The sequence below is a fragment of the Sebastes umbrosus genome, chromosome 14, assembly GCF_015220745.1.
Source record: "Sebastes umbrosus isolate fSebUmb1 chromosome 14, fSebUmb1.pri, whole genome shotgun sequence".
Classification (NCBI taxonomy): Eukaryota; Metazoa; Chordata; class Actinopteri; order Perciformes; family Sebastidae; genus Sebastes; species Sebastes umbrosus.
Window position 1 is genome coordinate 17,129,285 of NC_051282.1, and position 27,549 is coordinate 17,156,833.

General features: G+C 38.3%; 3 protein-coding genes across 4 annotated transcripts; all 3 read right to left on the bottom strand.

Moving 5' to 3' along the window:
• Positions 1–1,163: 1,163 nt before the first annotated feature.
• nucb1 (nucleobindin 1) lies at positions 1,164–7,865 on the bottom strand. 2 transcript variants are annotated; one of them, XM_037792912.1, is made up of 13 exons: positions 7,750–7,865; positions 5,532–5,658; positions 5,337–5,444; positions 5,081–5,213; positions 3,734–3,837; positions 3,287–3,472; positions 3,111–3,201; positions 2,972–3,030; positions 2,687–2,779; positions 2,507–2,596; positions 1,928–2,098; positions 1,677–1,794; positions 1,164–1,576 (listed from the first exon to the last, which is right to left on the bottom strand). In XM_037792912.1, the coding sequence occupies exons 2-13, from the start codon at positions 5,652–5,654 to the stop codon at positions 1,491–1,493; spliced, it is 1,362 nt and encodes a 453-aa protein (XP_037648840.1). In that variant the 5' UTR covers positions 5,655–5,658; positions 7,750–7,865; the 3' UTR covers positions 1,164–1,490. The 2 variants fall into 2 exon arrangements, with proteins under 2 accessions (XP_037648840.1, XP_037648841.1); XM_037792913.1 differs by lacking the exon at positions 7,750–7,865 and adding an exon at positions 7,613–7,739.
• Positions 7,866–9,424: 1,559 nt separating this feature from the next.
• Positions 9,425–11,218, bottom strand: ccndx (cyclin Dx). Its single transcript, XM_037793637.1, has 5 exons — positions 11,135–11,218; positions 10,922–11,074; positions 10,611–10,826; positions 9,778–10,108; positions 9,425–9,570 (listed from the first exon to the last, which is right to left on the bottom strand). Exons 1-5 carry the CDS (start codon positions 11,216–11,218, stop codon positions 9,425–9,427), a joined length of 930 nt encoding a protein of 309 aa, XP_037649565.1.
• Positions 11,219–16,990: 5,772 nt separating this feature from the next.
• Positions 16,991–26,159, bottom strand: tbc1d17 (TBC1 domain family, member 17). Its single transcript, XM_037792820.1, has 17 exons — positions 26,040–26,159; positions 24,683–24,778; positions 24,522–24,599; positions 24,321–24,432; positions 23,825–24,008; positions 23,564–23,675; positions 22,799–22,969; positions 22,537–22,662; positions 22,314–22,417; positions 21,162–21,256; positions 20,931–21,047; positions 19,764–19,864; positions 19,305–19,404; positions 18,833–18,930; positions 18,118–18,234; positions 17,922–18,008; positions 16,991–17,772 (listed from the first exon to the last, which is right to left on the bottom strand). The coding sequence occupies exons 1-17, from the start codon at positions 26,157–26,159 to the stop codon at positions 17,611–17,613; spliced, it is 1,980 nt and encodes a 659-aa protein (XP_037648748.1). The 3' UTR covers positions 16,991–17,610.
• Positions 26,160–27,549: the final 1,390 nt, after the last annotated feature.

Consider the following 27,549-nt stretch of genomic DNA (forward strand, 5'->3'; position numbering starts at 1 on the left):
CACACATCCATCACACACACATTCTCCCCATACTGTATTCTTACTTATATTCTGTTGTACGTTGTTATTGTAGTTTGTACAATTTACTCTTACATATAAATAGTGCTACATTATATACACAATATAATAGTTGTAATATAATACCTCACAACTGCTTTTCAGGATCCAGATTCAGCCTGAGACAATCTAATAAAGCCCCCAATATGTTCGTAATTTAATGTTATTACAGGCCCACAAATGTATATTTTTGTTTTCTAACATTTAGATTTTTTTAGTATATACTAATTATTAAATATTTTCTAACAAGGCTGCAAAATCAGAGCATAAATATTTACTTTTTATTTCATATTTAACATTTAGCAATCTGAATCTAATGAGAAAACTTGACCTATATGGAGGACCACAAGAGTCATGGAAATAGTAATAAAGCATTTTATTAATTAATAGCTATTTGTACAATAAAAACAGCCATTCATAAATTTGTTTAGAAATTAATTTATTAATCTATGAATAAATAGAATAAAGTACAAAATTATTAATTATGTGATATTCTAACGGAAAATAAAAAGAGGAATTATAAAATGAATTTACAAAAGAAATATTATTCCATGTATAAATAGTTCAAATAAAAAAGGGATTTACAAAAAACAACATATAACAGTCAATAAGTACATCATCATTGAGTTAAGAATACAGATTTTAATCAGGCATTTAAAAGCGTAATTTCCTTTTCCAATTAGCTATTTGATTTGATTAGTCATATAGCTTGATGGATTAATATTAACATTTTAAAATCTTTTTATAATTCTTCTTATTGCCCATTAATTGTAATTGTAATTTAGTCTATTTAATTGTAGATTGATAAAATAATTTGTAAACAAATGTATTAACGCCTATTTTTTGTACAATTAGCTATTAATTAAATGAAATGCTTTATTACTGTTTCCATGACATTTGTGGTCCTCCGCAGACCCAGAGCTGAGAGTTTCAAAAGAGGTAGCTGCTTTCTGACTGACCTGCATGGAGGAAGACGCCGTTCTCCGGGAATGCAATCATACGAGGCGTTACTGTGGTGTGAGAGGTAGCAGGCACAGCAAGTTGGAGGGTATACAGTTAAATCAGTCCCGGCAAAAGTCTCCCCAGAATAATTTGATTTCGAGAAGTTTGGAGGTTTACAGGTTTTAAATTAGGACTTTATTTGAAGATGTTTTAACACTGAAGACCCTGCTTTGATGAAGACTTCCCTGAAACTGAAAATTTCTGAAAACACACATATGTATATTTTTAGTGTTGTTGTTGAGATCTTTAAATCTAACGTAGACCACAGAGATGAACACACCGTACAATATGTCATGATTCAGGAGCCAAGTCTGTCTCCATTTATACATACAACCCATCTGGATATCTGTGTCAGTGCAAATCAGAGAGTGTGTTTGTGTGTGTGTGTATGTGTGTGTTTGTGTGTGTGAAGGCTGTCGGAGCATGCTGCATTAAGTGTGTATAGGCAGATTCTGTGGAGGCTCTGCAGGCAGATTATTCTGGACCTCGGCCGGGTGTTCAGCCGGGACGTTTGCCTCTGTGAGAGAAGAGAGAGAAAGAACCACTCAATAAAAACAATTACAACAGAAATCCACACCACCAACAACAACACGCATATCATATCTCAGATTGTTTACCTTTATCTTCTACTTTTGGTGTCTGTGCTTGGAACTGTAGTTCTCCATTGGGACCCGCAGGAGGCTGTCCGTCAGCTGCCTGCTGTTCTTTCTGTCTCTGGGACATCTCTAATACCGCCTGGGATGGAAAAATAGCAATTGCATTATCATCTGTACATGCTTCGGTGTTATTACAGGCTGAAAACTTCAAGTTTAACCCCTATATGATTATTTAATCCAGTTTCAGATGACTGACGTGGCGGGACAGTTACCTGCTGGTACTCTTTCCTCTGGGCCTCCAGGGCTTTGCCTCTCTCCTTCAGCAGCTCCTGCTGCTGAAGGAGATTCTCTGCCTTTCTCTTCAGCTCTTCCTCTTTGTCCCTGAGTTCAACCTCAAATCGCTGGAGCTCTTCCTCTGTGTACGCCGGCTTGGTTTCCAGAGTCTGCAGAGACAGCAGGGGAACCGATGCAATAGGAATTCACACTATTAAAATGTTTTGGGTTTGTAAAGGCTAAAACTTCTTCATATCAGTTGGTTCTGCTTCCGTCTCCAACTTTACTTAGCATGCAAATGTACATATTATACGTACATATTTTAGTGTAAAAGGAAGGTGTATAGTCCACTCTGTAGTAAACTGTGCTGATGCTCTTTATATGACCTAATCCCATCTTTACTGGAAGAGAAATCTATATTGTGGCATTCATGTCAGATACAAGCACGCATCCAAGAGGGAGCTACGAAAATGGCGGACACTGGCAGAAACGTCATGTGAACAAAGCTTGTGTTGAAGTGTCAGTTGGGTCTTTAGACTACAAGTTTGACATTTGTTTTAAATCTGGAGGCTCTTTACCTCCCACTCTTTGGGATTACTGAACTCCTTCTTCTCGGTGGACTTGAGGAACTCCTCCAGGCTGACGAGACGATCTTGATTTGCGTCCACCTTTTAACACAGAAACGTATGCTGCATCAGTTGAAGCAAAGCAGAGAAAAAAAAAGAGCAGAGAGATAAAAGCAAATACTTTAGACTCACATTTTTCATGACATGCTCCCTCATCCTCAGTCTCTCTTCCTCCATCTCCATCATATCATCTTCCTCATTCTTTGCGTCATAGACCTTCTCCAGCTGGAGGAGGGAAATGAACAGGTGTTACAGGGCTGCTGTTCATATCACTGCTGTCAGAAGAAACAGCTGTGTTTTCAAATAGATGATCATCCCTTTTTGATATTCTGTCATGTCATTTTAAGGAGTTTCATTGTAAAACCGAACAAGTAAAACCTTGAGTTTGAAGCCATGATGTACTGTAGGGTTCCTTACCTCTTTAGTGAAGAGAGCCTCCAATTCCTGCTCATCTAAAACACCATCTTCATTTGTATCTAAACAGGACAGAGAGGAACTTTATTCATATTTATTCATATCATAATAGACAGGGGTTAAAAGAAGAGGCATCACTCACCATGCAGTTTAAAAAATGTTTTGGGGTTGAACTCCTTAGGATCAAGTCCGTCTGTCTCCTCCCAAACTTCCCGTAGCTGAGCAACACTACCCTGAGTGTGGGGGAAATGCAGCAAAACATGTAAGAGAGCTTCATCCACTTCCACTGAAAACCAACATATGTGCATTTGTGCGTACCGGAGCATTGACTTTGGGGTGCTCGCGGTGTTTGTCCTTAAGCTCCTGCATCCTCTTCTCCTCTCTGTCCCTCTTCTCCTGGTCCAGGCCCTTCAGGTACTCCCGTCTCTCGTGCTCCTTCAGCATCTCGTAGCGTTTGAACTCCTCGTGTCTCTCGGCGTCGTAGTTCTCCAGGTCCTTTGTGGCCTACACAAAAAAGCCAGACAGAGGCTGTCATCTTGAAATCAAAAAACTGGTGTCAGATATGGTGTCTGGAACAATCAGAAACAAGTCTGCAATCTTGTTTTGTAATTGTAGCACCCTTGTGTCTGATCAGTGTAATTTTGATTCTGCTGGACTGTGAGGGGATTCATTAAAATCTGGTCAGAACATATAAAACGTTGACTGATTTTTACAGTCTCTGGGGTCTAAAAAAATCCAGTCTTTATTATCTTTGGATGATCTTACCGTCGAGATTAGCAGCTCGAGGTCTTTGGCCTCAAAGGTGTTTTGATTGTGGGGATCCAGATGTTCAAACTGCTTCAGCAGGGAGGCGTGGTCCATCTGCAGGCCTTCACAGCAGACACATCAATTACTAAACACATGACTTCCATTATGTCCCATACACACTGAACACATCTCTGTGTGGAGGCTACATTCCTCTCTCAATACACACCTTTCTAATGTGTTTATTTTACAAGCAATGGCAGTAAAACATTTTACATGAACATTCTTTTGTACATGTGCTGCTTCCATCTGCTTTGCTTGGGAAAAATGTGATCTGCTTCCATGCACATGAACTGATATTAAGAAATAGCATGATAAGTGATAACAATTAATAATTGCTAGAGCTGCATCCATTTGTTTTTTACATACAATTTAAATTTTCATATCTGTTAATGAAAATGTGAACAGCTTATAGGGAACAACTGGATGTTTTTATGTATTTGAGTTGTTTGCATATTTAAACATATGCACTCGTGCAGGTGTATCCATTTCTAACTGCAAATCTGTCCATGAAGATTCTGGTTGTCTATCTATGCTTACATTGCTGAAATCGTCAGTTAATGTTGATTATTACAAGTCTTTGTTGAATACTCGATTCTGATTGGTCAATCATGCCTTCTACCGTCTGTTGTTTCTTTATAGCAGACCGTTACTATGTATAACAGACCGTTGCTATAGGTACAGTTCTGATCTTGGACTCAGGCGAACTGTTTTTGTGTCAAATTATAGATTTTTTAAATAAGTAGTCGTGTAATAAGCGGGATAATGTACAGCTAGCGGTTCATTGTTGTGAAATAAATCCCTTCAGGGCGAAGCGAGACCCTGTCAGGGTTTATTTCACAACAATGACCGGCTTGCTGTACATTATCCTTCCATTATCTTAGTTGATGGACCAAAAAAGTAACCAAGTCAGTCTTTTAAATTATTAATTCTAGTTATTTTTCAAGTAAAAAAACACAAACATTTGCAGGTTGCAGTCCTCCCATACGCAAAAATATTGCTTTACATATCATAATTACTATAGCATAATTTGGATCAAATGTAGTATGTATTATTTATTAGTAAAATGAGACACTATTGGTTCAGACAAGTGATTTGTCAATAAATGTTTTATAAAGTAAACAACATACTTTATAATTCAGTACATAATCAAACTACTTATAAAAAGACAGTACTACTTAAACATTAGTATTCTCTACTACCATCCAATTGTCCACCGGAGATCTTTAAATTAAATCTGATACAATCTATCTCCATAGGTATAAATACATAAATACTTTCTCTCTACAGGAAATTGAGTCCACTCACTCTGTGTGTTGGTGCTGTCCAGTTTGGCCTTGAGCAGCATCCTGAGGCGAGAAACCTCCTGACGCTTCAACTCATCCAGACGAGTCCTCACATGGTGACTGACCAGGTCCAGCTCTTTACTGAGACGTCCATTCTAACAGAGAACACGAGACATCCAGGTGAGAAGAACAGATTAAACATGAGATCCTCTTGTTACCTGCAAAAAGGTAAATGAGGAGGCTTTGAGAGTGAGAATGAAGAAGAAATGGATGCTGACCTTGATGTCCTCTGTGTTCGCTGTTTGCAGTTTCTCTCTGAAGTGAGGGTCCGTCTCCAAAACCTCTATCACCTCTCTGAGATACCTGTCGTAGTAGAGGCCAGTGTCCTGAAAAAGAGTGTTGTAAAGAACAGGTTATTCACAACAACCTGAATCTCAGCTTAAGTACATGACTAGGACTACTGAGACCATTACCCCGTTCTCCTCCGGCACTTCCTCTTTAGCTTCCTGCTTGTCTCCATTGCGATCAATAGGCACTGACCAGACCCCAGCAGAGATGGATAGAAGAAGCAGCAGCCAGCCGGGATTCAGGTTCATCCTCCTTCAAAATAAACAACAACGTATGCTACAATATTGTATGCAAAGCTTTGACTGAAAAGCTACAATCTTAGCACAGGAAAGAATAAGAGGCAGGTTTTTGACAATTAAAAACTAGTGTCAGTTCTCCTTCCCAATAGCTGCACAATATGTTGTATGCCAGCCAGGTGTGCCAAATTTCATTCAAAAAATAATCCAAATTCATGTTTCATTTGCCAGTCCTCAATTTGCATATTTGGACCTTAAATTCAACAAAATGCTATTTTTTTAGTGAACTCTTGGGATATTTTTGATAAGAAATGATCGCTCTTAAAAACTGTAAATATGGCAATTTCTTCTGCTTATTTGTATTTTTGTTTTATTTGAACTTTACTTCTACACTTTACACTGTATATTTTAATATGTGAAATGTTTTGAACACTAATATCTAAAATGTACTGGTGATTTTGTCATGATAGTATTGTTACCTATTGTTTGTCCTTTGGGTGTGTTTTTTTTATATGAGCCATTATAGGTTTCTACCACACCCTCACACGCATTGTACATTCTGTTCATGTGAATTGTATTTTATTGTCTTTTTATATATGTGAAACAAATAAACAAACAAATAAACAAAATCTTAAATAACATTCCATTGTGATTATTCCAAGACTACACATGTTCATATGCAAAGTATAAAACAATACCATTTATGTGTCCAATTCTGCTTTTGATCATATTTGGAATATTGTATTTTCATCATTCGTCATTTATATCCAGCACAGGTGTGTGTTCTGTAACTGAACAGTACGATATTGCACCAAGTTTGGTTTTTAGCTGCCTTAACACTGCTATATTCTAACTGTGCTGGATTTGATCTCTAGATATGGAGGGGAATAAAAGGAGGCTCGTTTTATCCTCCACATGAAAGGTGTCAAACTTTCATTTTAAAAGGTGCAGACACAGTTTATCACACTATGTTTCTATTTGTCACTAGCTACATGACTCAAGTCCAAAGCATACCTGAGAAGATAGTAACCCCAACCCTGGATAACTCTGCATATGTAACATAGTCATTGAGAACACATCATATTCTGATTTTCTTTTCTTTTACATTTATCCTTTGATATTGCAATATATTGTTATTAATTGTTATTTATTTGTTTGTTAGTTTTATTGACACAACAAACATTAATTACTTCTTTATTGTTTTCTTCCATTTACATGCATGTTTCTTTTTAAATATCTATATATTGGAATTTGCTTAATGAATTGAAAATATATGTTTTTGTTTTTATTTTGTTCTTTTTTTAAATTATTTTTTATTTATTATTGAATTGACACTTTCACATGCCAGTCATGCCAATAAAGCAAATTGAATTGAATTGAATTGAATTCTGATTTTAGTGTAATTAGTTGGTGGCTGATGTTTACATTGTATGCCGAATTTACCAGGAGACTTACAAGATTTATAAAAGATATAAGGTTTATATTTTTTTTACACGTGTGTGTCTTAACCATTGAGTTGAAACTATAATATCACATTTTATAGACGGAGTCTGGCTTAACGATCAATGTTGAGCAGGAAAACTTCCTTTTTGCGAGCTCAATTAACAGCATATATTAAATTTAAGACAGCAGTAATGTTACTTAACGTTACTGGAATAAATGACACGTTTTAATTAGGATATTATTATTATTATATGGGTTTGCTGGTGTAGCTAGCTAGATAACTAGCTTCAAATGAACAACACGGAAGCGGATGAGTGGAGGAATCAACACATAAATGTTATCTTTCTATAAATGTAATCACCTGTGAGATTAAACCTATAGCATGGGTGAATTAATGTTTGGGTTTTATAACATTTTAAGCATCATTAGTTGTTTAAAAGGTCATTTAACAGGTGATATAACCGGTTCTGGTTCTCCATCACCATGACACCTCACGTTAGCAGCGAGCTACAGAAACGTCTCTTTACCTGCGCTGTCACCTCTTCTATGTCACGATTTTCTATTAATTCTTCGATTCTTTTGATTAAAAAAACTCAGCCGATATGAAACCCACAATTTAAAGTTTGTTATAACACTAGGTATCTTTAAATAGCTTGTCTCTTACCACACGTATGTGTTTAATATCTGATCCGATGCTGGAAAGCACGATCTGTAGTCGCGTCGGATAAAAATGACGTCATGAAAATGCTAGTGATGTGTCGGTCAGGAACGAGCCGGTTCAAAGAACTGGCTCTTTAGAGGGTCAGACATGTTTTCATTATTTTCTGACTTTTCATAAACCAAACAACAGCAAAACTTTACAAAACTATTGCACACAACCTAAAAAAATTGAAGGAGCTGTATGTAAAAAACATAAATTTAAATCAAACAATGAATCAACTGATCAAAAACATAATTATCAGGTTAATCGATAATGACAACAATCATAAGTTGTAGCCTTGTGATGAGGGGACGCCAACAGATTTAGTTTTGTCACAAGAAATTACAAGCCTGAAAGTTGGGAACCACCAGTGTAAACAGTATGACCTGGCCCCTAATACTGTATTGATCCTATATTATAGATAAGGAAATATACTAATAATAAGCTTTATTCGTACATCAATTTTCAAAATATATATATTTTTTTATTAATTCAAGGCAGAATGATAGGATGATCTTCAATCAGGTGATGACAGACAACAATCATACCCTCAAGCAGGGAGGGGCGGGGGTGCGCGGCTGATGGTCTACAGTTACAGAGCAGGAGTAGAGGAGGAGAGAAAGAGAGAGGAGTGTATGCGCGGTAATGAAGCAGCATGTAAAATGATGGTATTCTGGAAATTATAAGGATTAGTATAATTATATTGAATAATTTAAGTGATATATGTGAACACATGCTAATCATAGGTCAAAACAGCGCTAAATTTGGCTGAACTATAAAAGGCAGAAGTGGTAAAACGAAGAGCCTTTTGGGAGCCGAAAGAGCCGGCTCTTCTTGGTGAGCTGAGCCAAATGATCTGGCTCACTAAAAAGAGCCTAAATTCCCATCACTAGAAAATGCAGCGCTGGACCAATATGCTGCCTTCACGTACTGTCGGAAATAATGGAGGAATTTCCTTTGGTAGATATATATCCCATTTCTATCAGATTAATGTTTTATTTTTTATCGTACTACGGCTAAAAATAAGTCAGAAACCCTCGATTTTAAAAGAAAACAACAATTGTCACTTTTCTTTAAGGTGGTAATTATGTCTCACCAAAACTAGATGAATTGTCACATAATCTTAAATCTCGGAAGTACTACCCTATGAGTAGTTAGTGAATGCCGCATTATTGGTAAATAAATAACACACGAAATAACACAAAACATATTATGTACAAACGTTTTAAACGTTTAATTGCTTTGAAAAATATATTTGTTGTATATTTAATTCAGTACACAAACACAAAGTCTTGGCAAGTTGAAAATAAATTAACATCGAAAGAGCCAACAATTGCACGTGATAATAAATAAAAGGTATAAATATTATGCATAAAAAAATAACATCTAAGGCCTACAATATAATTAATAGAAATAGATAATTAAATATGGCACATGCAAAACACAAGGTTGCAAAAATTGTTCACAAATAAATAAAGTCAAAAAATAAATTAACAGTCACTCAATAAAATAATTTTAAAGTATCAAAACATGTCAGAGCATTATGAGGTCATGATAAATTTATATCAGTTTGACTGATGAACTTTGATGAAAGGTTTTTGATTGATTCACACTTTCAATGCAACAATTGATTCAGTGTTTAGAAATCAATCTCTCTCATGTCAGTAGGTGTCCCGGGCCTTTCGGTCTCCACCTCTTCATCCTTCTCCATGGGGCCCTGCTGGAGCCCACTCCTCAGCCGCTGTTGGAGGGCATATTCGATCATGTCACTGTAGCACTCCAGCACTACCTGGGATGCAAGACATAAATGAGAATACATGATTTTTGTCATAGATGCAAAGACTGTAAAACAAAGCAGGTCCCTCAAAACACAAGTATTCTGAGTCTGTTTGCTTAAAACTGATTATTCTTGCAACTCTCATCCCTGCAAAAACAAAATTCTTACTCTAAATGTGATCAAATCAGATAAATGTGCAGATTTTGCAGGTGTACTCACCAGGTCAGTCTGGCAGAGCTTCGCCAGTGCTTCACTCATCACAGCCAGCTGAATGGGCCCCCTGGTGCCCAGACCCCTCAGAGCACAGTTTAGTGATGCTGCAGCAACAAGTGACGGTGTTGCTCCCAGAAAGCGGGAGTCACACGCACACATGGCCGCCAGCGTGTCGCTGTGCCGCCGCAGGGTGGAGAGCAGCCCCTCCTCAGAGTCACCGCTGTGTCCATCTCCTCTCTCCCCCATGGAGGCAAGAAAATGTGGGAGGAAGTCCTGCGGAGTCACTGCTGCTGTGTCCCACCGGAGGGTGGCGAGGATGACACGCTCCATCTCCTGATGGAGGGAAAACAGATGCGTTTAGAGATGATTGTGTAATATTGTTATAATACAGACATTGTGATGTGAGAGGAGATATCATAAGGGATTTATTTAGCCTATTGATAGGCCTATATTTTGATATATCTTAAATATGCTCATACATTTTGGTATCTGGAGTGCCTTCCAATTCACAAACTGGGGAATAAGACAACCCTGTCAGTTTTTTTGGTGGGCTGTCTAGATCAGAAAACATTAAAGCATGTAAACATGTTCTCCTATAACCCCAAAGTAGGAACCTGAAAATGAGCATATGTGCCCTTTAACGTCTGCACTCAGAGTTCAGTGAGTTTCCTCATTTACCCCAATTTTAAATTCTAAATTTGATGAAAGCACCAATATTGAATTGAAGAACTGAGTCAAAACTGTGTGATATTATTTGTTGATTAATCCTTTAATCCCACTGTAAATGTATGAGCACCACATGTGTGGATGCTATGTGACTGATTCACTGACTCACCCGCAGGTTGGACGGCTGGAAGCTGTATTCAGCTGCAGCACAGAGCATGTCAGCCGTGACGTTGTCACACTCTGTGAGTTTGGAGGCGATGAGGATGCATCCAGCAGCCAGGCAGTACGGTGAGACAGGTATAGACAAAGAGGCAGACAGGAACCTGTCCATCAGAGAGACAGACAGGGGGAACACAGCCTCATCACAGCCACACTCACAGCACACCTGGAGAGGAGAGAAAAAGAAGATGTGAGGCATCACTGTCACAGCTGCTGTGATGATGACATAACTCATCCAGCACCGCGGGGAGAGATTCATACCTCCAGGGCCCATTTGGCGAGCTCCTCCCTGCGCTCTGGCTCCCGCTGGATAAGGGTGATGTAGAGCATGGAGGGCATGTACCTCTCCTCCACATGGAGCAGCCTCTGGATCACACGGTGCCCGGACACGCTGGGGTCCCAGGCGGCTCGCAGCTGAGACGAGCCCACGATGTGGCCCTGGGCCTGGGGCTCAGTCTGGCTCTGGGCCTGGACCTGGGCCTCAGTCGGGCTCTGGTCCTGACCCTTGTCCTGACTCTGGTCATCCTCCACCTCCTCACACCACAGAGACACAGACATGCCTCTGTCCATCTGCATGGCCTGCTGGGTAAAATATGAGCTTGTTTATGTCCAAATGGGGAAGAAAGACAGCAGCTAGTGTCCCTCTGTCACCTGAGGAAGCTGGGTGCTTTGCAGATAAACAGGAAGCTGTGAAATCCTTTTTCTTAGTTGAGGTAGTTTTGGCTTCCTGTGGTGCTCTGTTGAATCTCACTGCTCAACTTTTGTCTCTGACTTTTATACCCAGCAGGGAGAGAGAGGGAGAGGGAGAGAGGGAGTGGCACAGAGGGGAGGAAAGAGAGCGTAGAAAGGGGCGTGGACCCTCGTGAGTGACATAAAATAATAAGAAGACAACAATATGGTGAGTGCAACAATTGCTTCAACAGGTGGGGAGAGGGAGAATGGAGGAGAGCAGGGGAGAGAGGGAGGCAGAGGGGGGAGGAAAGAGGAGCAGACAAGTGAGGGAGTGGCCCTCAGGGACCGAGCAACAGCTTGTCTTCGACAGTGAAAGAGAGAAGGGAGGAAAAGAAAAGGCTATGAGGGGAGAGAGGCAGAGAGGGGAGAGAAAAGGTCATATCCAGACTCTGACAATGGGAATGGATGACAAAAGGAGGAGGACGGTGTTTGTTTACAACCAGAGGAAATATGTCAAAGTCTGGCTGGATGTTAAATCCTGCTGCTGTTCGATGAAGAGATATTTATTAAATTTACCATTTATTCAGTTATGTTTGTCTTTAAAGATAGTCAGCCATAAATACATATTATTACATTTGTTTCTTTGATAATTACAATTGCAATACTTATACAATTATCCCAGTTGGGATTTCTGATAATAAAAAAACTAAAAGTGGTTTTCAAACTTGGAGTTACAAGATAAATTAGGAAAATAATATTTACATATTTCTGCAAAAATTGCAAAAAATTCTGTTCATATTTTTAGACATTTCCCGGATCTTTAAGGTAAATAGAGTTGAAATAATTATTAATTTGATAGATTATTCAAAAAACATAAAATCAATCAGCAACAATTCTGATAATTGATTAATCATTCAAATATTTTTTGAAATATGACCCAAATTTGCTGGTTCCAACTTCTCAAATGTGATATTTTTCGGTTTTTATGTATGAGAGTAAATTAATCATCTTTGGATTTTGGACTGTTTTTTTTTTTTTTTGGAGAAAACCAGCTGTTTGAAGACGTCACCTTGAGCTCTGGGAAATTGTGTCAGACATTTATTCATTATTTTCTGACTTTTCTTAAACAGCAAAACTTTACAAAACTATTTCACACAACCTAAAAACATGAAGGAGCTGTATGTAAAAAAAAAACATAAATCTAAACCAAACAATGAATCAACTGATCAAAAACATAATTGTCAGGTTAATCGATGATAACAACAATCATTAGTTGTAGCCTTGTGATGAGGGGACGCCAACAGATTTAGTTTTGTCACAAGAAATTACAAGCCTGAAAGTTGGGAACCACCAGTGTAAACAGTATGACCTGGCCTCTAATACTATATTGATACTATATTTCTTATCATAGGATAGATAAGAAAATATAGTTATGATAAGCTTTATTTGTACATCAATTTTCAAAATAAAGTTATAATGTGTTTTACATGGTTAAACCAGGATTGAAACATTTCAGGACTGCAACGAGGCAAATAAAATAATTTGAAAGATAAATGAAATAAAATACCCAACAATGATATAAGATCAATAGTTACATATTTTAAAATAGTAATAATATTATTTTTTTTATATTTTCATTGTATTTTTTTTTATTGTATATTTATGTTTCTTGTCTCTGTCTCGTCTCCTCTGAGGTTTCTCATTGTCAAAGCAACCTGTGGCCCTCTGCCCCCCGCCCTCCATGTGGCAATCTGCTGCTGGTGTTTAAAGAGCAGCGCAGCCACCGGGGAGGGCTGGGCGAGGTATGTGCAACAGACAGTGGAGCCGGGCAGGTCAATGAGCCGTATTGTCTCCCTTTACAAATCAGTGTCAGACAACAGCCCCTGGCCTTCTGCCTGCTGCTGGCTCCTCACACACACATTCATGGGGTGGATAGACACACTTTTCACAGCAGCACCCTCTCGGGGGACTCCTCTGACGGTCACAATGGGGTCGCACTCCTCAGTGGAGAATACAGATTGTATTTGACAGTCATTACAGGTGGCCCTTCACACATTCAGGCATCAATGGCAGCTCATGTTTCCAATAGAAGTTAAATAGACGTCGGCCTCACTGACACTTGATTTCAGCTGAGCATCAATAATTCATTCTATTCAAAGTGGAGCTGGTGGCCGTTTTCACTAGCTATGAGCGTACATTCAGGAGTAAAAAGTTAAATAAATGAAATTTGACATGATATTTGAGAAGAACATTTGGAACTATACTATATTTAATAGAAAGATTATAATGAATTTAATGAAGTTATTAACTTTAAAGGGACTGTATGTAACTTTTTTCACATATAAATAGTTTTTTATTGCCAGTGTGTTAACAGGTTGTAACCTAACCTAAAAAATGAGAACTTAACTAAAGGATGGTGTACTATATTAAACACCCAACAACATTAACGAAAACTGTATTTCGCATTTTACGAATGGAAAATCCACCCTAAAAGAAAAATCTTTAATTATATTAATTCAAAAATAAAAAGTTTTAATTTGTGAATGTGATTGTAGCTCTGAAGACTGACAGAACAGAACAGCAGGTAGCTGCCATATGGACACAGTTTCTGATGCATAGCTGGAATTCCTGCTTTTAAATAAGTAAAACCCACTTGGGTTCAGCATGTCTGCAACAAAAAGTCCAGTTCCAACAAGTGCCACCTCATGGAATTATTAATTCATGTCCTCATGCTCTGATTTGACTTTTATATGTGCAAATATTTACTTTACTGGAATAGTTCAATTCAGTCTTTATTGTCCCACATCGGAAAATTTGACTTGCAGCATGACAACAATAGACTCATCCATCAGTTAAACAGATTAAATATCGGAAATTAAAAAAGAAATATGACACAGAAAGAGTAACAATAACAGTAAATAGTAGGGCTGCCGCCTCTTAGTCGTTAGTTAAATATATTGGTTGTTTTGGTCTTAGTGGACTAAGATTTCTTTAGCCGATTAGTTGTTTTTCATGCTTTTTTCATGCTGCATGACTTTTTTCCAAGAAACTTGTGAGCACATCTCTGGTAAACACAAGATTTAAAGTGGTGCTTTTGTGGGATTCTTTGCGGTGAAACTCAGATTTACAGATCTGTCGATTAAATCAACTAATCGATTAGTTGTTAAAGTCGTGTTAGTCGACTAAGAATGTCTTTGGCCCTAGTTAATACAATTAAAAACTGTAAATAGAAACAGGTAAAACCAGTAAATAAGAACACATTAAAAAAAATAAGACAAGGACAGGGTCTTTTGGTAACTACAAAGGGTGCATATTAAGAGATTTTAATGTACATAGTAAAAAGTAATGTTTGAATTTATTGCACCTGGTCCTGGAGAGTTTATAGGAAGCAGCTCAAACTCTTTATTTAAGAGACGGATATGAATGTCAGTTATGTTTGCCTTTCTCTGGACTCTTCTAATAAAATTGTCTGACAGTGAGGACGGCTGCTCACCGATAATCTCACTGACTAATAGCACAATGTTTCTCTTATAAAGGTGTAAATCAGCCTGAAGAGGAGGATGAACTCTTGTATGTCATTTATACTCATCTCCATTCCTCTTGTGAGAGTGTTTAAGTTAAATTTAATCGAAATAAAAGACAACTAGTGACTAAATAATAATGAAACCTGTAAAATCACCACACATAAACACACCTCGAGACACATACAAAGTGTCATACTAAACCCACGGCTCAAACCTCCAGCTCAGAGGGCATCAGACTTTGAGTCACATCATCATCTACTGCAGATAAGAGCTTTTCTAAGACAGCCAGCATAATGACAACATGAAGAGAGCCTAATCCTCTAACACTCAGTCGATTGTAGCATTAGTGAGAGTATATGGGGTTTAAAGCTGTCGACAAGGCCCTTGCCTATAAAACAGGCTGAAAGCAGATTGAGTTTGAATGAAGGGCTGAGTGAGTTTGTCTCTGGAGGTCAGGTTGGGGTGGACGGAGGGAGGAAGAGGAACAGGGTGACAGATCGTGGGCCTGTTTAAGCACCCTGCTAAATTCATATGTCGCAGCTGTATTCAAACAACACTGACGGAGGGGGAAAGAGACAGCGGCGAGCCAAAAGAGGTCCTGAGAAGGGGGTGTGGTTCCCCGCCCCTCATTTTCCAGCTCATTTCCCGGGACAGAGGAGAACAGAGGTCCTATTTTCTCTCAGCCATTCACCTCACACAGACACCTGCTGGCGACAGGGGGGTTAGGGGAGAGGGGAGGAGAGGGGAGGGGACAAAGTTTAACCAGTTCACAAGTTAACACGCTACATAAACACATACTGTTTATACTGTTACACCACTGGGATCATTACAATTTCAGAAATCATTTTTTTTTTTAAATTTTATCATAATTTCCTCATATATCATAATGTATAAATCATCTAAGCAGTAATTCTTTAAAAGCACATTATAATGCAGCTTTAAGTGTTTATTAATGTACAATATTTTCAACAATTATAACTTCTCCTATGAAGACAAATTCTATACAATAACAACTTTTATGTCGTCATATATTTTCTGTTTATATACCAGTTATGGATGCTTCGCAGGGGAGTCAAATCAATAAAATCTGCTTCCATTATAGTGTTATAACCCAGTTATTAAAGACTTTGCTTATAGGGGGGTTAACATTAAGTGTTACCCTTAATAAGTTTTGATTATTACTATTCTCTTGGTCTTAAAAGTGGTTTATAAGTTCTCTATAACTTAAGTATTATTATTATTATTCAGTGGGTTTTATTTTCCATCTTGTGTTATACATTTTATTTCATTTTATTTTATTTTTTAATCTTATTTCATCTTTTATCATGTGTTTCTTGATGCTTTTAATGTTTTATATTTTATTTAAAGCGCTTTGAATGCGTTGTTGCTGAAATTTGCTATATAAATAAACATGCCTTGCCTAAAGTTGCTCATATTTAACTCATACATACATGTGTAAATAACCAGGCTCCCTCAGTGAGACATGGTGGTACCTCTCAGGGCTTCTGGTCTTTTGGAAAACCTCCTTTGGACAGACGACTTTCTCTGTTCAGAGGATCAATATGATGAACTTCTTGGTTCATCATGCACCAAGAAAGTGAAAGAGATTTTAAAGAGACATCAGTCATGAATGATCCAGTGTTATTGTTTGTGTTTTGTATGTTTGTTTGTTTTTAATTTATGCCGTTTGGATTGTTTTCTTATGTCGATTTGTGTTATTTTGTGTTTTTTTTGTGCGTTTTTTCTATATATTTTCTTGTTGAGTTTTATGTATCTGTATAAGGGCCCATCCAGGGACTGGTATGGCAAACTGGCTTAGGCTTTACACTCAGATGCCAGTTTATTAGGTACACCCAGCTAAAACTAAAGCAGTCTAATTCAACAAGCCTGTAATAAAAGCTTCCTTCATAAAGGTTATAATGTTCTTGTTGAGACAGTTTTAAAGAGGAGTTGATTCAACTTTAATTAGTGGTGTTGTCCAATTGTATTGCATTACACAGAGAGACGTTTCTAATATTTTGTTTGTTCTAATATGTGCTACTGGTCTGTACTTGTAAATAAATAAATCAGATCCTTGCTGTGAGTAGATGTGCAGAATAGTAAGTGAAATGAAAAATATAAATACCCTGCTTTGTTAAGATTCAACCATTTATTTGGAAATAATCAGCAGATGAAAACATTATGACTTCATGTAGATAATTACAAGGCTTAAAATATTACCACGCCACACGTGTGAAAACTATAAGGCATGCAATAAAGTTTGCATAGGGCTGGAATGGCATCGTACAGTACTAACAAGGTGCTGCCAGTGAGTTTATCCTTCATCTTCTTCCCTTTGTAAAAGGAGCAGTGGCAAGGGGACGCATAATAAAACGCACTGAGAGGACAAGCACAGATGATTATTAAATAACTTGTGAAAAGGTAAAAGAGCAGCACGGAGAGTAAGAAAGGAGGGCAGTACTCTTTAGCAAAGACATAGGACATGTAAACAAGTGGCGACATACACAAAGAAAAGGAGCACTGCAGGTAAGGCTATAGTGTTTCTAGAACATCTTAAACTGTAACACTCATGGGTACTTTAAACGAAAAAAAAACCTCAACACCGCCCCCTGCCTCTGACAAATAGTAACAACAGTCTTCACCAAACAGTCTGCATTCCTTCTCATTTGATCATATACAGTCTATATTTATATATATCTCTTTCTTCATATATAAAGATCGTCCATACATCAGTCCACCAGCTGATCTGCACATTTAAGGAGAGGTGGGAACGCATGCTGAATCAGAGGCAGCAGCTCCTGCCTGGGACTCGCAGAGGAGGCGTTGTGTCTCACTGGCCTGGGAGTCTGGGCTGTCCTCCTCGGAGCTGGAGGGGACGTAGAGACCCAGGACCTGCAGCACTTTCAGGGGAATCTCCTGAGGAGGACAGGAGGTTAGAGGACAGGGTTACTCACGGGTTATATTTAGCTTTTAAAATACAGGTACATGTTTGCTCTTCATTATATCCACTGAGACTCATACTTGACTCTATGTTGGATCTTATTGGCCCATGAAGCAGCTCTTACCTTGCACTGAGTCAGCTGTAGGTAGATGGCCTCTGCTCCTTCCAGAACAGTCTGCAGGTCCAACTTCATCGTCAGCTCATTAATGTGCTGAGGAGCATTCACAATGTGGACACAGATGAGTGTATAGTTACAGACAAAGTAACTCACTTCCTGTCTCACAAACACAAACACACACACACACATGTACAGTACTCACCTTGAGAATAGTGTTAAAGTCGTGGTCTGAGCCGATCAGCTCTCCTCTCTGGGACTCCAGGATTGAACAGGCGATCAGCAGGTGGAAGTTGTCACATGGCAGACGACTCCAGAGGACCTGAGGAAGGAAAAGGATGTTTTACGAAACAATACTTGTAAATTAAGTTAGCTAGATAAGATACATAATTACACTATTTATTATTTTCAATAAATAAATCAAGAAGATACCTCAATAAAAGTCAAATGTTATTAACGCAGGGTTCGTACAGATTTTTAAGAGTAAAATTCAAGCACTTTTCAAGTACCTTCAATGTACTTGAACCTGAAATTTCCAGACTCTCGAAGCCTTTATCATCACATCTAAGTTAATACTATAAATGCAATTGCAAAAAATGAAGTTTACAGAATTCATTCATACCAACAGCAATCAATGTATATGGACACTATGTTTATTTTACCAGCAGTTCATTTGTTTTGATCATGATTATTGCTTGCTAATTTCCAGAGTAAGGGATCAACAGATATACCAATGAATGACGAGTGAACACAAGAAAATAACTTTTTTGAACATACAGCCTTTAAATCATTCAAAAATCATGCATGTTTGCATATGAAGCTTAACATCATCAAGGCGATCCATCCTGACTGTACTTTAGTTGTTTTAGTATCATAAAAATATTCATGAATATAAGTAAAAGCAGCTGTGGTGCACTCACCTCCCACATGATAAGGATGTCCTCAAAGGAAAACTCTCTCTTGAACCAGATGAGCAGCCAGCGGAAACAGAAGCACAGAGAGCCGCTGTCCTGAGAGTCTGATGGACAGAAGAAATATATATGTTTCAATTTAGTTTAGTGGCCAACAAAAAAGAGAAATGAGCTCCTTGAAAATAAGTAATATCGAGAGTTAGGTCTTGCATATTTTACATACCCTGTATCCTGTGAATTCATGAATTTCCTCTTATTTAGCAGCATACATTTTCAATCTTATCATGCATATCAACATAGTGTACACCCATTCTGCAGATGCTGTATATGTGTATACTTTTATACATCATAATTAATAGATTCTAATCCATATCCTTGCCCTACTTTTTGTTGCATTATCCTAATAACTTGTTCCCAGCTCTGCCTCAGGACTTTATTTTAATCTAATCCAGTGTGACTGGGTGAGTATTAGCTGACTAACCCAGGAAGTCACATAGCTCCGGGTCCAGAGCCTTCAGCAGGATACTGAGCTGAAGGAGCTGCTGCTTCATGGCCTCCTGAGACTCTTCAAAGTTCTGGTGCTGCAGAGGAAATGAGGACAGACTTGTTAAGTCACTGCACACATCAAAAAACTGCTATTTATATGACCTATTCAGTTTGAAACCTTAACAGAAATCACAGCAAAAGGCATCCAAACCACAATGAAACTGCTGTAAATTTAACAATGTGTGCTTCCTGCTTTCAGTTAAATCAGAACTGCTGATGAAGCATTAAGTCACCACACAGGAATCATTTAACTGACCGCACGAAGCAGCAACAATCTAAGCTTTGAGTCAAACTTTCTGTTTGCAGCTGTAGTCTACGCTTCCTGTAACACAGTAACACAACTGTACAGCCTGAAATTCAAAGGTCACAGAAAAAGTGAGACATTTCTACTAACCACCAGCTCCATGAAGCCTGTCAGACACCAGAAGGACTCCACCTCGTTCTGGGTGATGAACAGGAGAGGAGAAAGGAGGTCACTCATCCCCTGGACATAACCTGGACAGATGGAAACAAAAGTGTCAGGGTGACATGGATATGCACCGATCAGCCATAACATTAAGACCACTGACAGGTGAAGTGAATAACATTGATTATCTCGTTACAATGGCACCTGGCAGCAAGTGAACATTTTGAACTTTGAACTTTGTGTTGGAAGCAGAAAAAATGGGCAAGCGTAAGGATGTGAGCGACTTTGTCAAGGGCCAAATCGTGATGGCTAGACGACTGGGTCAGAGCATCTCCAAAACTGCAGCTCTTGTGAGATGTTCCCGGTCTGCAGTGGTCAGGACCTACCAAAAGTGGTCCAAGGAAGGAAAACCGGTGAACCGGCGACAGGGTCAGACCCAAGGATCATTGATGCACGTGGGGAGTGAAGGCTGGCCCGTGTTGTCCGATCCAATAGAAGAGCTACTGTAGCTCAAATTGCTGAAAAAATGATTGCTTGTTCCAATAGAAAGGTGTCAGAACACACAGTGCAACTCAGTTTGTTGCGTATGGGGCTGCGTAGCCGCAAACCGGTCAGGGTGCCCATGCTGTCCTGATGTAATCAGCCTGAATGGTCACCGAAAACATCCCTTCAATTATCTAAAAGATGATTGTAATGAACAAAAAAAGTCTACTGCTGTTTACTGCAGGCACTGGGGTATACAGACGGGAAGGATGAAGGTCACAGGTGTAATTATTTCCACATATTATTACTGTATGTGTTATTAATGCTCTATGTGCAGAGCCACCTTTTAAAACACCTAACCTCCTACACTGTTCTTTATATATGAACGTGCTGAGAATAATAATCTGTGTCTCATTTTAGTACATCTTTAAAATGTTTTTGTATCTTGCTGCCTGTTCTTATTGTCCAAAAATGAGTGTCACTGTAATATTCTTAATAATTATTAAGATTATAGAGCCCCAGTAAGCACATAATCTGACCAAATTAATGACTAAAGACATGCTATGCTCTTATTACAGCAGCTAATTCATTATAAATAAATAATCATTTTCATTTTTGTTACATCTGATTGTTTTCAGTACTGGTGCACCTTTGTTGTTCAGACATACATACCAAGATCAAAGTTGTACATGCAGTATGTCATCAGCACATCGTGCAGTAGAGTCAGTCCTGGATTATCGTTACCAGAGAAGAACGTATTGTGTCGGTCTGTTCTGCTGACATCTCTCTCTGTTACGACAGAACAAAGACAGTTTAAAATTTCAACATCTACTGCAGCTCTCACAGGCAGCTGACTGATACGATGAACAGATCTTGTGTTTTACGGCGGATTGACAAGCTGACCTATCAGGCTTCTGTATCCTCTGAGGAGGGAGTTCCTCATTTCCTGCTCTTCACTGACCGACTTCCACTGCACCTTCATTCTGAAGTACTCGTCCCTGCAGACACACAAAGGCCTTAAAGAGGTGGACTACCTTAAAGGAATAGTTTGACATTTTTGGGAAATAGGCTCATTCGCTTTCTTGCCTACCATTATATAAACTAGAAGACTTAGAAAAGACTTTTAAGTCACTCAGCTTTTAGTCACAGACTATACGATTTTTGTAAAGACTGGGGTTCTTGCAGGGTCACGATTTGCAAGACTACAACTAGATTCCTTTTGAGATTATTTGCCATCCTGCTCCTGTTGAACAATAGAGCAGAAACAGAATCAGCTTTTAGCAGAAGAAGAGAACTGACACTTGTTCTTGTACCTCCCCAGAGTCCCCTTTATGTTTACTGTCTACCCGCTTTGTTACTTCCTGTTTTGGTGCTGGAGAGAGCATATCTATTGGTTGTTGAGTTGACAATGTTCACTATTTGCATGAGCCAAGACTAATAACTTAGGATAATATTAAACATGATTTTATTTGGAAAGTCAAGACGAGAGAAAGGCTAACTTAAGGCAGCTTGGGCTCGGAGTTTTATGACCACCTTACACCAAACGATCGAGATCACGGGAGCGCGCCACAACTCTAGCAAAACTCATGATTTTATTCCCACATTGGGAATGTGTCTGTGACAGTGAAATCGATTGAAAAGTTGTTTGGTATAAGGCTGGCATTAGATGAGAAGATTGATACCACTCTCCCGTCTGTACGGTAAATATGAAGCTACAGCTAGCAGTCGGTTAGCTTAGTTTAGCACAAAGACTGCAAACAGGGGGGGGAAAACCTATCCTGGTTCTGTCTTAAAGTAACAAACTCCAACTAACACCTTTAAAGTTCACCGTATATTATTATAACACATTATATCTCGTTTGTTTAATTCGTACAAAATCTGAAGAGCAAAAAGGAGAAGTTGTGTTTTTATGTGAGGTTTGTTGTCTGGGACTATTTCTTGGCCTCATCTAACTCTTAGCAAGAAAAGAAAGAAGCGTATTTCCCAAAATGTGGAACTATTCCTTTAACAATCAAAAAGAGTTAGGAGAACATGCGCAGTAATAATAACACTAACGTTTTGTAGCGCAGAATGTCCTCTCTTTCCTTGAAAGTGCTGTTCCACGGATAAAAGCCCAGGAGGAACTTCCACACCTCCTTCCTCAGGGAGGGTGTGACACCCTGCAATAGACAAGACTGGCATGAAAACCTGCACAATCTGGTAGATGGAGGGGTGAGGAAAGTAAACAACGTGTGTCTTCCACATAGGAGGTATACTGTCACTGTATTTTCTGTCTCACCCCTCTGAATACGAGCTCTCTGATCTTCTCTGGGTTCTTCACTCGCCCCTCTGGGTCCAGAAACTCGTCCCATTTGTTCAGCGGTTGTCCCCTGGTTACGTTTGGTCTGGGACCAAGCTCTACCCCCTTCATGGAAGCACAGATGCAAACATTAACAACTGATGTAGATTCTTGTGTCCCTTAACATTATAACAATGTGTAATCTCTATGTATTAGACATAACTGTGTGCTCTAAATTGTTCTTTTTGTTTCCTTCTCTTACACAGTTGATGAGTTCGAAGCCGGGCTCGTCATCGGACTGGTGGGGCAAATTAGGATCCTGAGCATTACGTAGGTGGGCGGGCGACCCTGGAGGTCGAAGTGCCGCCTTGAAGAAATTGGTGACTTTGGAGAATCCACCAAATGTAGTGGCGTATGGGTCCTGGATAAATCTCTGTTCAGGTAGAGAGAGAACAGGATCACAAACAAGAACAAACGTAGAGGTTATCTACTTTGAGAGAGAATAAAGCGCTACAGAAATGAGTCCTAAAACCCAGAAATGAGTTTTAGCACTTCCGGTTCCCTCGTCTGGAAATCAGTAGGTTTTTTGAATGGGTTATAGTTAGATGCCAAAAATAAGGTCTGTGGTTAACACAAGCTTAAAAGATTTTAACGTTTTGTTCTACGGTATAAAATACGTCAGTAAATACCCCACTTGTGAATTTTGAAGCCTTTATGTGTCTTAAAAAAGGCAGTTGCTAACAAGTGGCTAGATGAGACTACTAAACGTCATCACGCCGACTTGTCATCCACTCTATTGCAACACGCTTGATAGAGTCCATCTACTCCCACTGTGTTTTGGACACAGCGATCATGTGCTGCGACGCTGGGCATGCTTCATTACTGAGCGGCTAAAGATAGGAGTGTGAGGGGAGGTTAGGAGTGGGATTCCAAAACAGAGTATCGGCTAGAGTGGGACTTTGATCAGTGAGTCATTGGTATTGATCAACAAGCTAACAATAAAGATTTTATGATAGAGGTAAATTACCGAAACAAGATCGGAGCCTCCATCATCGAGGAGCTGCAGCTTATCGAAGGACTGAGAGAGCGCGCCTGGGTCCTGAGGGTAGGCAAGGAAGAGCCGCCCGTCAACCGGTGACCTGATGATAACAACAGAAACCATGTGATGTTTTTCATACTCATGTGATTTGTCAACAAATAGCTGTTTCCAGAACTGTCATGACATGAATGTTTACAGTAACAATAGGACAGAAAGTGCTGCTAGATTTAGGATGATGATGATACGTACTGGTCCAAGATGATGTAACGGTGCAGGGCCCTAAACAGCTCCCTGGTTCCTCCTCTGTGGAAGTGCAGAGCAGGCAGTGGGTGGCCCCCTCGGCTAGTCAGCACCAGGAAGTTTCGCCCCAAAGAGAACCGAGCCCTCCGAAGAGAGTATAGCTCCGAGAGAGGCAGAGAGAACGACCACTGACCTGCAGGCGAAATCAGAAACAGAAACACTTTATTGATCCGTGGGAGGAAATCGGGGCGTTACAGTTTCTCTTGTATAAACATAAAGAATGTAAGTATGTAACATGTAAATTATGTACATAATGCTACAATATAAACACAATACATGTAAAGAAATATAAGTAAATACTAAAATAAGAAAATGAGAATTTAAGATATATGAAATATGTACAAATATTTGCATTAAGACGTGCAGTATATTATAGGCAACATTTAGTTTCATACACCCTTTCTTGAGGTTAGTTTGCCAGAAGTGACAGAAGGGTAAACTCCACCTGAGTCTTTGACTGGGACGTGTTCTCGATCTTTCTTCACTGTGCTGATAACTGCCCAGTCTGGCTCATACCCGGGGTCAAAGTTCGTATCCTCCTCCCCTCCTTCTCCATCCTGATTAGTAAGATTGATGGGAATTATATCTGAGATAGTAAAAATACTTCATATGTGTTTTCATGTGTAGCAAACGGATGATCACTGACCTTTTTGGTATAGAGTACAGCAGGGGCACTGCGACCCTCATCCTCTAGCGGGCTCCACTCTAAAGCTGGCACACCGGCCTAAAAACAAATGCATGTTTATAATCCCAATGTTTATTTGATTTCCCTATTTGTACCTTAACGACTCACGCAGATTTGCTTACCCGTTCCACAATGCGGATGAACCCTGGGATAGTTGTGTCCTGGTTACTCCGCTTGGCATTTGTGTGGAGGTACACTCCCTCCTTCTCAAATATCAGCTGAGGAGAAAAAATGACCCACATACATGTTAAGTAGCCAAATCAATCATACAATGCAAGCTGAAATAACTGGATGGTTCACTTTAGCTTGTGTCAGTCATGGGAACATGTTAAGTGTTGATTATTTTCATCATCTATTTATTTATTTTATACAGGCAAAATAACACAACAGTATGATGACATGACAATTTAACCCAAAAAAGAAGGAAAGGTAAAGAAAAAGGAAAATAATAAACAAATAAATATCCAGAGACAAAAAAAATTAATTACTGATCACATAAAACAAAGAAGAATATGATTAGGCCTAAAGTAACTCATCAAATAGCTAACCTGTGGCAGGTTAGGTCATATAGCACCTTTCATACAAACATGCAGCCTTAAGTGCTTCACATAAAACCCCCAGAAATAAACAATAATAAATGAAAGTTTGCAATACTAAAAAATAATAAAACAATAAAAGTTAAAAATCAATAAATAAAAGTCAATGAAAAAAATAAAAACCAGGGATAAAAATATAATATTAAAAACTGTGATTATTATTTTTTTCTGCCACAGCCTAAGAAATGGCTTTTATCCAACCAGAAATATTCAGTATACTATCATATATGACAAAGAAAAGCAGCACATCTGCACATTTAAGCAGTGAAGCTTAAAGGATTGATTTTTTTTTAGGATGGCCAGATTGGCTTGTGTATATAGAGGTATATAGAGCCTATATTGAAAACCCTTTTCCTGCCTTTTAATAGAGATGTTGTGAATGAGGAAATAGAGTGATTTAAATATTGTACATTTAAATCAGGTCATCTTAACGTCACATAAAACAAAAGAAGAATATGATTAGGCCTAAAATAACTCATCAAATAGCTAACATATGGCAGGTAAACAAAACCACACAACAACAACAAAGAGCTCGTTAATGACAGAAGCAGATCACATGATTACAGGTCTGTCAGGTCAGACGGTGAAGACGAGCCACACAGAAACAGAAAACACTTTACTATGATGACCCAGTATCGACTGACTTAGCTGGCACATTGTAATAATGTCTGTATGGTTATAGATAGATACAGATATCTGCTACACAACAGATGACAACATGTTATTGAGGAGCTAGAGACAGCTAGCTATTAACAATAAGCTAACAGGGACAGCAATCTCGACTAGTTTCACACAAAATGTCACAGTCAAAAGGAAGGGAGGTTGTCAACATTCATACTGTTAAATGCCGACAGTAAAAGTGTTGTAATTAACTAGTAAATACCTTATAATCCGGAACGTTTTGCTCCATTTTTCCGTCACCTCTGGCTCGACTTCGATTTTCCAAAATAAATGTTACGTCATACTTCCTGATTATGGAAAGCCCCGCCCCCAAATGGGACATCATGAGCCAATCAGAGTGTAGGACAGAATACTGCTTTTGTCTTCTTTTAATTTTCTCTTTATAATGAAATTGTATTATTTTTTTCACAGTAATTTTAACATGTTCATCAAAATAATAATAATAATAATAATAATAATACAAAATTAAAAACAAACGAACATGATCATGGATGCTGCCTGTCTATATGTGCTGTCTGTCTGCATCCCTGAATGTGATTGTACTGATGTTTATTGTATGTTTCGATTATATGTGCTGTCTCTGCATGATTGTACTGATGTTTTACTGTTTTCTTTTATCTTTATTGATCTATCTTGTTTCTTCTCTGTCTTAACTCTTTCCTTTTAATCAATGTGCTGTAATGTATTGTTCTTTTTAGGGTGCCTATTGTCATCGGGCCGGGGACTAAAGCTGCCCTTTTTACTGTTATTGCTACAGTCAATTAATTGGGATTGTCCACGATATAATAAACTAATAAACTAAACTAAACTAAACTAAACAAATACTAAATTAAATACAAAAAAATAAGGGAGGAAAAAAACAAACACACACATTATTCATAGAAAGATACATTTTATATAGATAGATAGATAGATAGATAGATAGTAACTTTATTAATCTCGAGGGAAATTCAAGTTTACAGCATCACAGTTCCATAATGAAAAACATGTTAGTAAAAAGGCAGTAAAAAAGTTAGTAATGCAAATTACAAAAAAAATATACCAGATATAAAAATACAAGAAGATGAAGAAAATTGTTAAAACTGAATATAGTGCAGGGTAACAGCTGTGATACACGACTATTAAAAAGGTGAATATAGTGCAGAAGAGACTGATAAAAATGAATATACTGCAGGGTAACTCCAGTAGCTTAGTCTATGCTTAGTCTATGCACACATGTGCACACTGTTCCTAAGGCACTATTGTTTACATGCAAATCATTCATAAAGTGAATGGTAGAAGGGCCTCTTTCAGTCCATTGTGCCACATCCTCTTTGAATTAAGTCACTTAGATCATTGGGTAAGTGATTTCTCGGTGGCTGTCATATGTATAGAGCTGCACTCATTCCCTTTTTTTGGGGCAATTTTAAAAATATAAATATGTATTTTTTGTCTTTTTTATTTTTTAAAAAGGCCATAATATGATAGTAAACTACACTTAGACATGGCTTTTGACAGATATTGTAATAATATTAGTTTCTGGTAATTTTGTTTACTTTCGTTTAGCCACTTACATTTATTTTGACAACTCATATAGCACCTTTCATACAAACATGCAGCCTTAAATGCTTCACATAAAACCCCCAGAAAATAAACAATTATAAATAAAAGTTTGCAAGACTAAAAATTCATAAAACAATAAAAGTTAAAAATCAATATATAAAAGTCAAAAG

What these genes read in the sequence shown, in the direction of transcription:
- nucb1 (XM_037792912.1), bottom strand. Translation starts at nt 5,654, where the DNA reads ATGAACCTGAATCCCGGCTGGCTGCTGCTTCTTCTATCCATCTCTGCT. An exon ending in AACATTTTTTAAACTGCATG is followed by an intron (nt 3,031 to 3,110) that starts GTGAGTGATGCC and finishes TGTCCTGTTTAG; the next exon opens with ATACAAATGAAGATGGTGTT. An exon ending in ACCAAAAGTAGAAGATAAAG is followed by an intron (nt 1,577 to 1,676) that starts GTAAACAATCTG and finishes CTTCTCTCACAG; the next exon opens with AGGCAAACGTCCCGGCTGAA.
- ccndx (XM_037793637.1), bottom strand. Translation starts at nt 11,218, where the DNA reads ATGTCTGTGTCTCTGTGGTGTGAGGAGGTGGAGGATGACCAGAGTCAG. An exon ending in TCGCCAAATGGGCCCTGGAG is followed by an intron (nt 10,827 to 10,921) that starts GTATGAATCTCT and finishes TCTCCTCTCCAG; the next exon opens with GTGTGCTGTGAGTGTGGCTG. An exon ending in CTGCCAGACTGACCTGGTGA is followed by an intron (nt 9,571 to 9,777) that starts GTACACCTGCAA and finishes CATCCCAGGTAG; the next exon opens with TGCTGGAGTGCTACAGTGAC.
- tbc1d17 (XM_037792820.1), bottom strand. Translation starts at nt 26,159, where the DNA reads ATGTCCCATTTGGGGGCGGGGCTTTCCATAATCAGGAAGTATGACGTA. An exon ending in GCTTCGAACTCATCAACTGT is followed by an intron (nt 22,663 to 22,798) that starts GTAAGAGAAGGA and finishes GCTTCCATGAAG; the next exon opens with GGGGTAGAGCTTGGTCCCAG. An exon ending in GAGAGCTCGTATTCAGAGGG is followed by an intron (nt 22,418 to 22,536) that starts GTGAGACAGAAA and finishes TGTCTATTGCAG; the next exon opens with GGTGTCACACCCTCCCTGAG.